This window comes from Schistocerca nitens, chromosome 4 (assembly GCF_023898315.1).
Source record: "Schistocerca nitens isolate TAMUIC-IGC-003100 chromosome 4, iqSchNite1.1, whole genome shotgun sequence".
In the NCBI taxonomy this organism is placed as follows: Eukaryota; Metazoa; Arthropoda; class Insecta; order Orthoptera; family Acrididae; genus Schistocerca; species Schistocerca nitens.
This window is the reverse complement of record NC_064617.1, coordinates 83,174,598-83,187,066: the sequence shown is the minus strand read 5'-3', so window position 1 is coordinate 83,187,066 and position 12,469 is coordinate 83,174,598. Positions and strand designations below refer to the sequence as shown.

The window sequence follows — 12,469 nt, the reverse complement described above, 5'->3', positions numbered from 1 at the left end:
CCTTCTGCACATTACAGACAAGGTGATCTGGTCAAGACAGATACCTGTAAATAGATAGAAAAGTTTAACCCTTTCAGACCATTTGGCTACAATTTTGTACATTAACTTTTACTGTGCCTTAGCTATAACAGAAGTATTTTTTTCCAATGGAAAGCTGAGGTACACGTTCATGAATGTTCAACCTTTTCATCATGTGCAATTGCTGCCAACTGTAGGGCAACCCTATGAAAATATCAGCAAGTCGATATAGCAGTGTGCAGCAGGTTCTGACATTACGCAGCAGCCCATGACCACCAGAATACACAGATACGGTTAGTTCACTATATTCCACTTTATAATTGAATATTGCTATTGTCATTTTGCATGGTAATTACTGAATGATCATTTTGCTATTTATTACAATAGAGAATATTCTGTAATAAGTTATTGTACACCATAATAAGAAGCTACGTCACTAAAGTATGTTTTCAAAATAGGTACATATTTTTGTATAAATCTTGCCTCTAAAATCATTAAAAAATCACCTACAAGCATTACCATGTAAATACAAATTTTCTTTCCACCAGAAAAAAATCGGGTCTGAAAGGGTTAAGGAAGAGTGCACAGTTAATGAAGTGGCAAATCACTTTTACATTAGTCACAGCTGATATAATTCATGATTGAATGAGTTCCCAAATGAGTATGTACAGCTGGTACTGAAACAAGTTAAGGGAAAATGTGAAAATTTGCATATTGGTATGAATTTTTGAACAGCACTTTGTGGATGACGGAATATCCTTAAGCAGAATCACTGTTGGTGGAAAAATGTTGCTTCTCAGGTTTGCTGCCAGATCACATTGTGTAAATTTTACAATATTTAATCGACACAATGGTTCAACATCAAGTGGCTACCAGTATGCACAATGAGGATATCTCATCTGTTTCCAGATAGATGGTGGCAGCAACCCCACAGATCCCTATCAGGAAGCAAGGAGTGGTCTTCTATATACACATACTGGGTCACCATTGCTTCTGCTGGGTGGCACTATTTCCAGGAAACAAACCCAAGCTGGTAGCAAGTTGGGTCCTCCACTACGGTGCAGCACGGCTGTCCTCAGAAATTCTTGGTTTTCTTAATATCTGGCACCAAGCACTGGATTTCTAACTGTACTTAAATGGAATCTTGAGTCTCTTCTTCTTCTTCTTGGACAGTTCTGTCTTGGAAATTTTCCCACTTCTTAATTTTGTTTCTGCATTTTGTTCTGTCTTCAATTTCTTGTTTATCTATGCCTGTTTGTTCTAGGTCTTTATGCAATTTCCTAAGCCAGTTTGGTTTGCTTTTCAGTTTTTGAATATGCTGCAAAACTTCCTTTAGTCAGTTTGCTACAACTTTTTCTTTGGATGTGCCTACATGGCATTAGTCTTTTTTTCCTAATTTTGTCTGTTTTATTAATTTTCTTTTATTGATCCCAAAATAGTGTTTCTGATTGCACATGTGTATTCAGGCCAAATTAGTGTCTAGTAATGATGAATTTTTGTGTTTCTAAAGAATGATCTTTTATTGTAAACATCTTTTGTTAAATGAAATGATAAGTGCTTCTTTTGCAATCTTGTCCTGTTGGCTTCTTTCACCCCTCCACTTTGCTCAATGACTAGTCCTTGATACTCAAATTTGTCTCCTCTCCTGTTATTTCCATACGTTGTGTTTGATTTTGATAGTGTAATCTTGTTGTTTCTCTTTACTTCCATTATTTTGAATGAGATTTCTAGTCCCACTTTTCCTGCTGTTCAACGTGTTTCTATACATCTTAGTGTTACCTTTATACTGCCTGCCAGAACTGCTAAAACATATGCATATGCTTAGCAATCAGTTTTGAGATTATCCCTTTTCATGCCAAATTGTATTACATTCTTTTATGTTGGATTCTTCCAATTTCTTCCTTCATTCTCTGGTCACTTTTTCAAGTATATACTTACATGAGATTGGAGCTAGCCACTGACCAGTCTAATTCCTGCCTTTATCTCAAATAGGTCTGAAATTTCTCCCATGATTTTAAGGTGGATTTTGTATTTGTTAATGTTTCTTTTAAATGTTACTGTGTTTTCTTATTTATTGCAAATTCTTCCAGGGTTTTGAATAAAATTGGCCTGTGTATAGAGATATACCGCTTTTTAAAATGTACAAATCCACACAATAACTTAGCTATTTCAAACCTTTCTGTAAATATTAGCTACAGATTACTGATTTATTCTGCACATGACCTATCCCTTTTCTAATTCTGCCTGATATTCTCTTGATTCTGCATCCAGTTCTTCTTCAATTCTTCGGAAAAGAGCTGCAGAATAGATTTTGTACGCTACATGGACTAAGGATGTACCCGCTGCCCCCGCTCACCCTTCCTAACGTCATTGAGATCAGTTTCATCATGTTTTTTGTGTAGTGGGTGGATTAGTGATTATTGATACTTTCCTCCTTCTTGCCTTTTCCCATCAGTTTAAATAATGCCAATTGTGTCTCTCTTCCACTACCTTTTAGAATTTCTGCTGTTACAATTACTATCATTTCCTTGTCCTTTAATTCTGAGTCCCTATTGATAAGGTAGAAACACATACAGCTTTCTTTATCACACAATCCCTTAAGTACGAAACTGAAGGCATAATCTTTGTCTTCTCGTACATCACTCCCTGCGGAAAGGCAATCTCATCTACTGCACATTTATCTGGTTGGTCTAAGTGAATATGATAAAGCTCTGGTCTTGCACTGTGCAGAATGTCTAGTCACTATAAGACATTCAACAATGACATGGGCTCTCATATACGCATCATGTCCTATAACAGATACAATCTTTGATGGGCCCAACAAGTTCCTCAGTTTTGCAATTGGACAAAATATACATTTAATGTTATGCTGCTGGTGGATTCTCCCAATTTTTGAGAAAATACCACCAATATATGATATTAAACCTTTGATAGTGGGTGCCTCCAGTTCTTCATTTTGCTGCTCAAGCTGGTTGCACCTGGTGGAATATGTGACAAATTTGTTCTTTAGAATAGCTGCTCTGTCGGAAAATTGTTTTCAGATCTTGGATACGGAAGCCCACCTAACAGACTATCAATATCGGAGACGACGTGTTCTGTGAAGGAGAGTCTGCAATACACTACAACATTGTGTAGTGTGTTGCTAAATTGTTTACTCTAAAAACAAAACCATCATGGGAGAGTGAGGGCTCCCTATGGTAACCTCATCTACTTGCTCAGAGATCTGTATACAAGGAGTGTCAGTAATGATGTAAGATGCTTAACTACAAAGTCCATGCAGATTTTTGATAGTGTCTCATTGGCACAAGCCCTTACTGGCAAGGGTGAATGTGAGCGCTTCTTGAGAAAGGTCTAGGTTTTCCTCTGAATCTAGTCCATTGGGGGTCATTATTTAAGTGGCAATATGGAGAATAATTGAATACCTTGCCATTACATTCAGTACAGGACAGATGATGACAGTGGAATTAGCCTTGTTGGAAGGCAAAATAAACATATCCTTGTCTTGTCTTAAGTCATGGAGAGCAGTACTTCATAATGACATGATGCTGAGTTTACTATTTGTGACTATTTGGAGACCGAGCCAGAAAGTGGAAGGCATTCCACCTAATTTCGTAAGCAGCATCTCTTGGGAGTCTTGATACTTCCCATTCTACTCCAGCTGCAGTGTCTTGGGTTGGAGCAGTCCTGGATGTAGGTGTCAATTTCAGATGTTTCTCTGAAACAGAGATCACTGTACCACCCAGAATCTTTCAAGCAAGAGTAAATACAATGCATCACAATGGTGTATCTTCTTACAACAATTGGAGGATCATGTGGTCATACTTTTGAGTTTGATGAAGCTTAATTTAGTGATCTGCCTTATTTGCTAGTGTCCAAGTAACACTATTTATCCAATCCCAGTATACTACTGAGATATTAGATTATATCTTCAGATGTAAAGATAGTAATCTCCTTGACAGCAAATCTGTTCCCAATGTGCATAGCATATTTTCCCTCTCATCAAGGTTGCCCACTGCCTAATTCTAGTGGTGGCCACAGAAAATATTTGATTATTGTTTTGTTACAAATCAAAACCAGAAAACGTTATTAAGAGGGAGTAAGCATACATCATCAATGACACATCACAAGTGAAACACTTAGATGCTGTCCCACTATACTAAGCTTTTGTGAAATTTAAAGTCAAATTATTGAAGAAACTGGGAAAAACATAAAAAATAAAAAGAACCAAGTGAAATCTGGTGTCAGGAAGCTGCCCGTTAATCTCACAGAGCATTAATAGAACAGACCAATGGATCACCATCAACAGTAGATTGTAGAATCAGTCCATACAATTTGGAGAGAGATTTCAAATTAAATTGAAGTCACTGCCACACAGGCTACTTATCAGAAGTTACAAGGTATTCTCCCCCTACTGAACAAATTCAGGTGGTTAAAAGGCTTCTAATATACCACTGCCACCTCCAACTGCAGATAGTAATATTTGATATAATGTGACAGATTCAGAGAAAATCATACTTCATAGGTAATTGGACCTCATTTCATATTTGCAAATATTTCATCAACATGTGTTGTTGTTGTTGTTGTTGTTGTTGTTGTTGTCTTCAGACTGGGGACCGGTTTGATGCAGCTCTGCATGGTAGTCTACTCCGTGCAAGCCTCTTCATCTCTGAATAAGTACTGCAAACATCCATTTGAATCTGCTTACTGTAGTCATCTCTTGGCTTCCCTCCACATGTTTTAACCCTCATATTTCCCTCTATTACCACACTGATTATTCCTCGATATCTCAGTATCCATCCTATCAATCGATCCCTTTTTTTAGTTAAGATGTGCAATAAATTTCTTTTTGCCCAATTTGGTTTAGAACGTCCTCATTCATTTTTCAATCTACCCATCTAAACCTCAGTATTCTTTTATAGTGCCACATTTCAAAAGCTTCTGTTCACTTCTTGCCTTAACAGCTTATTGTCCACATTTCACTTTTGTACAAGGCTACACCACAGACAAATACCTTCAGAAAAGACTACCTAACATATAAACTTACATTAGATGCTAAAAAAAATCCTCTTTTTCTAATGCTTTTCCTGCTATGCAAGACACTACCCATTCTGCTCAACTGCTGTACCAGGTCCTTCACTGTCTCTTACAGAATTACAATGACAAGAGACCTTTCTTTACCCTGAACTTTAATCGGCTTTCCAAAGTTCTCCTTGGTTTCTTTTGGTGTCTGCCAAACATACAGACAGAACAATATCAGGGAAAGTCTACAACCCTGTCTCACTCCCTTCTCAATTACTGCCTCTATGTCCTTCTACTCCTATAACTGCAGTCTGGTTGCTACACAAGTTATATCCCTGCTACTCTGTGAGATCTATTATATCTATTTTCAACAGTTTTCAGATGTGGCTGAGAAATGTTAAGAACGGAAGATTCCATAAATTTGTATTATTTTGATTGATAGATATTAAAGGATTATTATTTAAAATGTGATTTATAAATTAGATGGAGTTTTTGGTCTGTTTTGTGTGAGAAAGTATTATATTTAAACTTTGTTTTGTACATACCAGATTGTCTGCTACGCTGAAAGTCTCTGTAATATTCTCAGTGGTCACAGGTCCAGATGGCTCCTGGGAAAAACAAATCAACAAAAAGGAAATAGGATGACAATTATGTTACAGTGCACAAAATATTGGATCTGAATACTGTATATACGATACAGTTATAAAAATTAACTAATAATCTATACCTGTAACATTAAGAACTTTCCTTGGGAGTATATACAGTCTACATCAAATGTAAAAAAGACAGTTAGTTGTTCCTTCCTTGTGACACAAGTGCATGAGTGTAATACGCTGCATTACTTCAATCATTAGCATGAAGAGATAAAATGGATAACTATGAATGCAATCATCTACCCAGTGTTGTATCAGTATAACTCAATGTAATGTTTGTAATGGTGCAGCTAAACATAAAAGAATATTTTACTGCAACAATGCACAGTTCACATGGAAACCACAATAAGAAACTACAATGGTTTACTCTATTAAGTCTAAAATTGTTTCCATGGTCAGCATTTTGTGGAAACTTGTGCACAGGTGCTTTGGTTAAGACAAATAAGTATGAATAGACAGAAAAGTTTAAGTGAGGCTGTGTCATTAATGAAGTAGCATATCACTTTTACATAGTCATGTCTCAGTGGTTGCAATAATTCACAACTGAACAAATTCCCAGAAGAGTGAGTATAGCAGATGCTGAAACAAATTATAAGAAAATGTGAGATGTATGAAATAAATATTTGCATACGAAATTACAACAGCGCTTTGTGGATGATAAAAATTCTTAAGAGGGATCACTATAAGTGATAGTACATGACTTCACCATCATCCGCATGAGAATGAAGGTAATAAGGAGTAGGCAGGGGCTGTCACTGTATTATTCATCTGAGCATGTGTAGTTTGAACAGCATAATTATTTCATCAGATGTGTTGCATTTCTGCATGTAATAATATAGTCACTTATTTATATACCACTTACAAATATGTAAGTTCCAAAATCAATGATTATTACAGTATCTCATCAAAAATGACAGGAAATAAATAAGCAAAAATGGAAATTTCAGGATAGAATAACAACCATATGGAAATGGTAGATTGCTAATCATGACACAGAGGAAAATGCTAAAATATTTAAGCTTTCACACAAAATCTTTCTTCTGAAATAGAAACACATACACATTCACACAAGCACAAGCACACATAGTCAATGTTTTTGGGCACTGGGGTCAAAGGAAGGGCAGCTTAGTGTCATCAGCAAAGTGTTCTGCTCCACTACCACTACAGAGAATGCTACTATCGAATTGCCAATAGGATCTGTCTTAATTCAGGAACAATGTTGGAAGTGATAGCCATTCTGTGTCAATTTTTGGATGTTTTTAAATCCACAGTGGAGAAAAGACAGACCATACGGCCCTTGGTAAATCATATCAGCACTGGGGATTATCCACCAAATAACCAGCATTCACATAGTATGTCCTTGGTTGAACAACAGATAACATGGAAGGAAGTGAAGAAGATGTGCAAAATTATATCACTGGATTTTCTGGGAGTCCTTTATGCTATCACTCACAAAGAAAGCAGTCTATCCATTGTCATGCACTGATGACATCCTAGACTTCTTAAAAAGGATCAAAGTATTTCTCAACTATGAACATGCAGACAGACTACTGGTAAAACAATGTTGACGAGGCTAACTGGGAAGAGGCTGCCTTCATAACTCTTGATGGCTTCTATGGGTTTAAAGTTACGCCATTTGGAGTGTGTAATGCTCCAGCCACCTTCAACAATGTGGTGGACAACCAGCTTCCACACCTTCAATGGATGACGTGTCTGTGCTATCTGGATAACGTCGTTATAGTTTTGGAGACATTTGAAGAACATCTAAGACAGCCATATTAGAGCATCCTCACCTGAATCCAAACGAAGTGCCTCTTCATTGCCAAAAAAATAAAAATCTTGGGCATATAATGTATGGCAACTGAGTCCATCCCAGTCCAGAGAAAATAACAGCAGTCAGAGATTTTCTGACTCCTCAACACATTTGCGAAGTGTGAAGTTTTCTCAAAAAGTGCTTGTACTATGGCATTTCATTTCATGAAGGACATCTGTATCAAGGTACATCCCTTGCAAGAACTATGGCAGCAAAGTTCCAAATTTTCCTGGTATGAGGAGGAAGAAAGAGTTTTCCTTATCTTAAGGAGGCACTATCATCATCTCCAGTTCTAGCATGCTAGAATGCTGAGACAGAAATTCACACCTATGATAGCAGTTTTGGGATAGGGGCAGTTCTAGTACAAATTCAGGAAGATGCTGAAAAGACAGTAGCTTATTGTTCTAGAGCACTCTCCAAGTCAAAGATGAACTGCTCTACATCATCTTGCTATTGTTTGGGCCATTTAAAGCTCCAACCATATTCATTTGGCAAACCATTCATTGTTGTGATGGACCACCATTCTCTCTGTTGTCTGACAAGCCTGAAGGATCCATTGGGTCGACTGGCAAGATGGGCACTGAGACTTCAGGAGTACATCACAGTGCTATACAAAAATGGAAGAAAGCACAAGAATGCTGAATGCTTTTCAAGGAATCTTTTCGTGGAACACAGCAGCATGGATGAAATCTGAGACATCGACACATTAACTGACACTGCTGATGAACAGAGGGAAGTTCCAGCACTGATGAAAACCAAAGAAGCATTCAAAGAGGAGGAACCAATCAAAGGAGAATTCCAGTTCATAAACAGAACATCATGTAAGAGGAGCCAAGATCCAATGGTTGTTCATCACCCCAGTTCCTCTACAGCCAGCTATCTTGAAGTATTTCCATGATGCTCCCGCGTCTGGTCACCTGGGATTCGTGGAGACTCTAGACAGTATCAGATGCAGGTATCACTCACCAGGTCTCTTCTGATCTGTTAAGACACTATGTGTAAGGAATGACAGTGATGGAAGCACATGCAATAATTATGCCTGGGGTGTGTGGTACCAATCTTGCCTGAAGCAGTGTCATTCCACTGAATTGGGATCGAACTCTTGCAGATTTTCCCAAAGTCAACAAACGGAAATCGACGGATGATAGTCTGCACTGACTACTTCATTTACTATGCTGTCACTAAAGCTGTGCCAACTGACAAAACTCCAGTAATTGCAAAATTCATTGCAGAAGATGTCATTTTGAAGCACAGACCAACCTGTGTTGTAACCTCTGATTGTGGAAAAGGTTTCTGGTCAAGACTAGCATCCAAAATTATTATACACTCTGACATTACCCACAGGATGAAAGCTACCTACCATCTGCAGATGAATGGCTGCACAGAATGCTTTAACATAAGACATTGGCAACACTGGCAAATATACTCTCTTTGTATAGTGATGTCAAACAGAGCGTTTGGCATAGAATACAGCCTGCTGTGACATTCGCAAACAACACAGCAATGCAAGACACTAAAGAGATTTCACACCGTTCTTCCTGATCCATGGTTGTGAAGCTAAAACGAGAATGGATACACTGTACCCATTTCAACCAGATGATACTCAGTATGACTGTATGAAATACCTCATCAACAGAACTGAAAAAGCAATGCAGCTGGCTTGCATATGGATCCCAGATGCCTGTGAGAAAGACTGAGAGCACTACAATGCAAAGCTTCAACCAGTGAGATATAGCCCAAGGACTTTGTATGGATTTTTACGCATGTGTGGAAAGTAGGACTACCTGAAAAGTTACTAAAGTGCTACTTTAGGCAATTATTGTATCCTTCATCACTTGTCAGATGTCACATATGAAGTTAAGAATTGAGACCCTTCATCAAGAAGATAAAAGTGCAGAGACATTGTCCATATCTGCCCTACATAGCCCTAATACAGTCCAGAGATGCAGGTCAATGGTGGGAGGTTCAACGAAACTGAAGACCTACTTGACAATCACAAATCTTCGGTGTGAGGTGCTGCCTTTGATGCTCGTCATAATGAAGAGGCTGTAACAACACAACGAGAATGCAACGCTCAGTCAATGCTGCCATACAGAGGACCACTGACAAGGTCTGAATTCAGAGTGCTGTAGGCAGCTACAATGAGAACTTCTGAAATGGCAAGTTGCTGTTTCGCCAGGAGAGGGAGCAATGCCACAAGCTGTGAAGCATGCAGCACAGCATAGTGGTTAGCACTGCTAGTTGGTGTGCTGCAGGTCACCAGTTCAAACCTGACCAGAAATTAGTTGTAATTTAGTAGTTATCATGTCTGGAAAATTCTCCAAATAGCTTATGTTTGCAATTGTTGTACTGTATATTCTGGAATATTTGTTGTTTGTATAAAGACCAGCATTCTGGAACATTCAGTTTGTATATACAGCTACACTCTCCCTTGGTAATAAACATGCTTTCAGTTCTAAATGTTGTGCTCCATTAACAACACTGCCTTCGGATTTGGATTTGATTGTGGTCTCAACATAACAGTATCAGAGTAATGAAATATTGGCTTGATAACAAACTTACAACAAAGAAGAAAAGAATGTTTACAAAGTGATTTGGAGAGGTGAGCAAATATCACACTAGCACTAACAATAGCACTTTTGTCATTCTAACCTACCTCGTCTCTCCGAACAGTGTCCACAAAACGCAAAAAGGTCAGTTCACTCTGCACAACTTCAGCAATTGCAGTGAGCAATTCTTCCCCAACATCTCGCAGTCTGGAAAGAATGAGAAAATAAGATGCCTTTCCTCCAAGAACAGTAGCACGTGTGTTACAAATTTAGGATTTTTTTTCTATATAGAGCTGAATACATGACACATACTATATCACTGCTGTTAAAATCAATCATACTTTTCATTATATGTAAATAGACTACTGAAGCCTGGCAGAGCTCTATGTCACACTAGAAAATTATATTTGATTTTGTTTCTTGAAACTGGGGGGTAGAATTCAGGGCATACTTTTGGAAATTATGTGCTGTAATTGTATCTTCATAACTGTTCAATAAGAGATACCCATAGTTTATACTATATAAACATTTCTCTCTCACTTCTTTGAAAGATGCCTTCAGCTGCCACTACCACAAGGTTTTTCTAGATTGATAAAAGCTATATAGCATTTCTTATTTTGATTTATTCTTTGTTCCAGTTCATATTCTTGCTCTCTTAACACAGTAAAACAGTAAATGTGCAATTATACACTGTGTCAAAATGAGAAGTGTCTTGATTCCAGCAGAAAATGGGTTCAACAAAGCACATATTAAACACAGAATAACAAAACGGACCACAGAGTATGCGTTAAAAATCTTCATGAGTAACTAGGACATAAATAACATAAAGGTGTACCAGTATCAATGTGATTTTATTTCTCTTCAACTTATCTGGCATCTTTTTTGATATGTGCATGTGAGTTTTCATTTCACATTTTCAAATTCTTATAACATAAATCCTCATTGTTGGTGTGGTATAATAGTGTCCTATGCATATTACAACTGACTTACTGTTGTATACAAGTTTCGTCTTACAATAGCAGTGTGTATTGATTGCATCTGTCATAAATTTCCCCTCTTTAAAAGTCCGTTAGTGAGCATAATGCAGGGGAAAAAATTTCAGGACTCAAATACCAAGTAGCTTCAGAGCAGCAGAAAATTTTATTCTAAATTTTGCTGTTGTTTTAGTGTTTTATTGGGTGTTAAACACTTCAGTTCTTGAAGCTAATTTCTATTTCGAAATTAATATTTATTTGTTTAATACTGTGTAAAACATTGCACCTGCCACAATGCTATTTTCAGACTAAGGATAGATTACTTGTTGTGCATAAGCAACTGACTGAGCTGTCAATTGGTTGGAAGCTGCTGCAGAGAATAGATAGAAAGAGATACACATGAGATAGAACAGGTACTATACTATTCTGAGAATACTGTCCCATCTCCAGGAAATATAGCATCCATTACTACACATCTAACCGACTGTGAGTGACATGTCAGTGGAAGATTTTGGGGTCCACAGTATGGGAGGTAGGGATCAAGGAGAACTTGGGGTATGTCACTCATTCTCTAGCCAACAAGTGTGAGGTGTTGTTGTCTCACCCTGAAACTGAACTTGAGCCAATGACACACATTTCATCTGTTAGGAAGCCTGCCACATCATGTGTCAGAGGGAGGCAAGCACAAAGAGAAGGGATCTGTTACTTGTCAGCAGTTCAACTGTATGGCAAGTAATGCTACCACAGAAAGGAATGGGAAAGAACACCAGGTGCACTAAGTATGTATGGCCAGAGGCCTCATCAAACATGTTGAACAGGCTGTTTCAGTATCTACTGAAGGATTAGGAAGCAGCCAGCTGCAGACTGTGGTGCATGTTGGAACAAATGATGCCTACCTTCTGGACTCTGATGTCATTCTCAGATCATTCCAGTGACTTGCAAAGAGGGTTGAGAAACCAGCCTTGCCCTTGGAATTTCAACAAAGTTCAGTATCTGCAGCATTGCCTCCAGCACAGATCACTGCCTGCTTGGTTCTGAGTCAAGTTGAAGGAATGAAAAATAATTATTAAATGTTCTGTGACAAGCTACGCTGCAATTTCCTAGATTTGTGTCATAGTGTTGTAAACGGTAAAGTCCCGTTGAATGTGTCAGGGATGGACAACACATCAGAGACTGCTACCCAGGGAAGTATGAATGGTGCAGACAAAGTATTCTTTTTGATTAGGTGACTCTCCATCCAGTCAGATAATAATAGCTGTATGAGCACCAGAGTGTTAGTATAAAATCTAGAGATATCTCCCACTCTTTACCCCAAATGCCCCCCAACCACCCGTTGAGACTATTACAATTCCAATGATTAACTGGGGAGGTATTTGCAATCATGTACCAGAAAGTGCTCCCAAAATAAATTTGAATTCACATAATTCTAGGTGCAGAGAGACA

General features: G+C 38.0%; 1 protein-coding gene across 6 annotated transcripts in view; it reads right to left on the bottom strand.

The window, feature by feature from the left end:
- Positions 1 to 12,469, bottom strand: part of LOC126251840 (pericentriolar material 1 protein-like) — a 781,694-nt gene that overhangs the window by 123,868 nt on the left and 645,357 nt on the right. For all 6 annotated transcript variants that reach the window (XM_049952507.1, XM_049952508.1, XM_049952506.1 and 3 more), the window contains 2 exons: positions 10,160 to 10,259; positions 5,583 to 5,645 (listed from right to left, as the gene is read on the bottom strand). In XM_049952507.1, the coding sequence (XP_049808464.1) occupies positions 5,583 to 5,645; positions 10,160 to 10,259 (163 nt within the window). The remainder of the gene's footprint in view (positions 1 to 5,582; positions 5,646 to 10,159; positions 10,260 to 12,469) is intronic.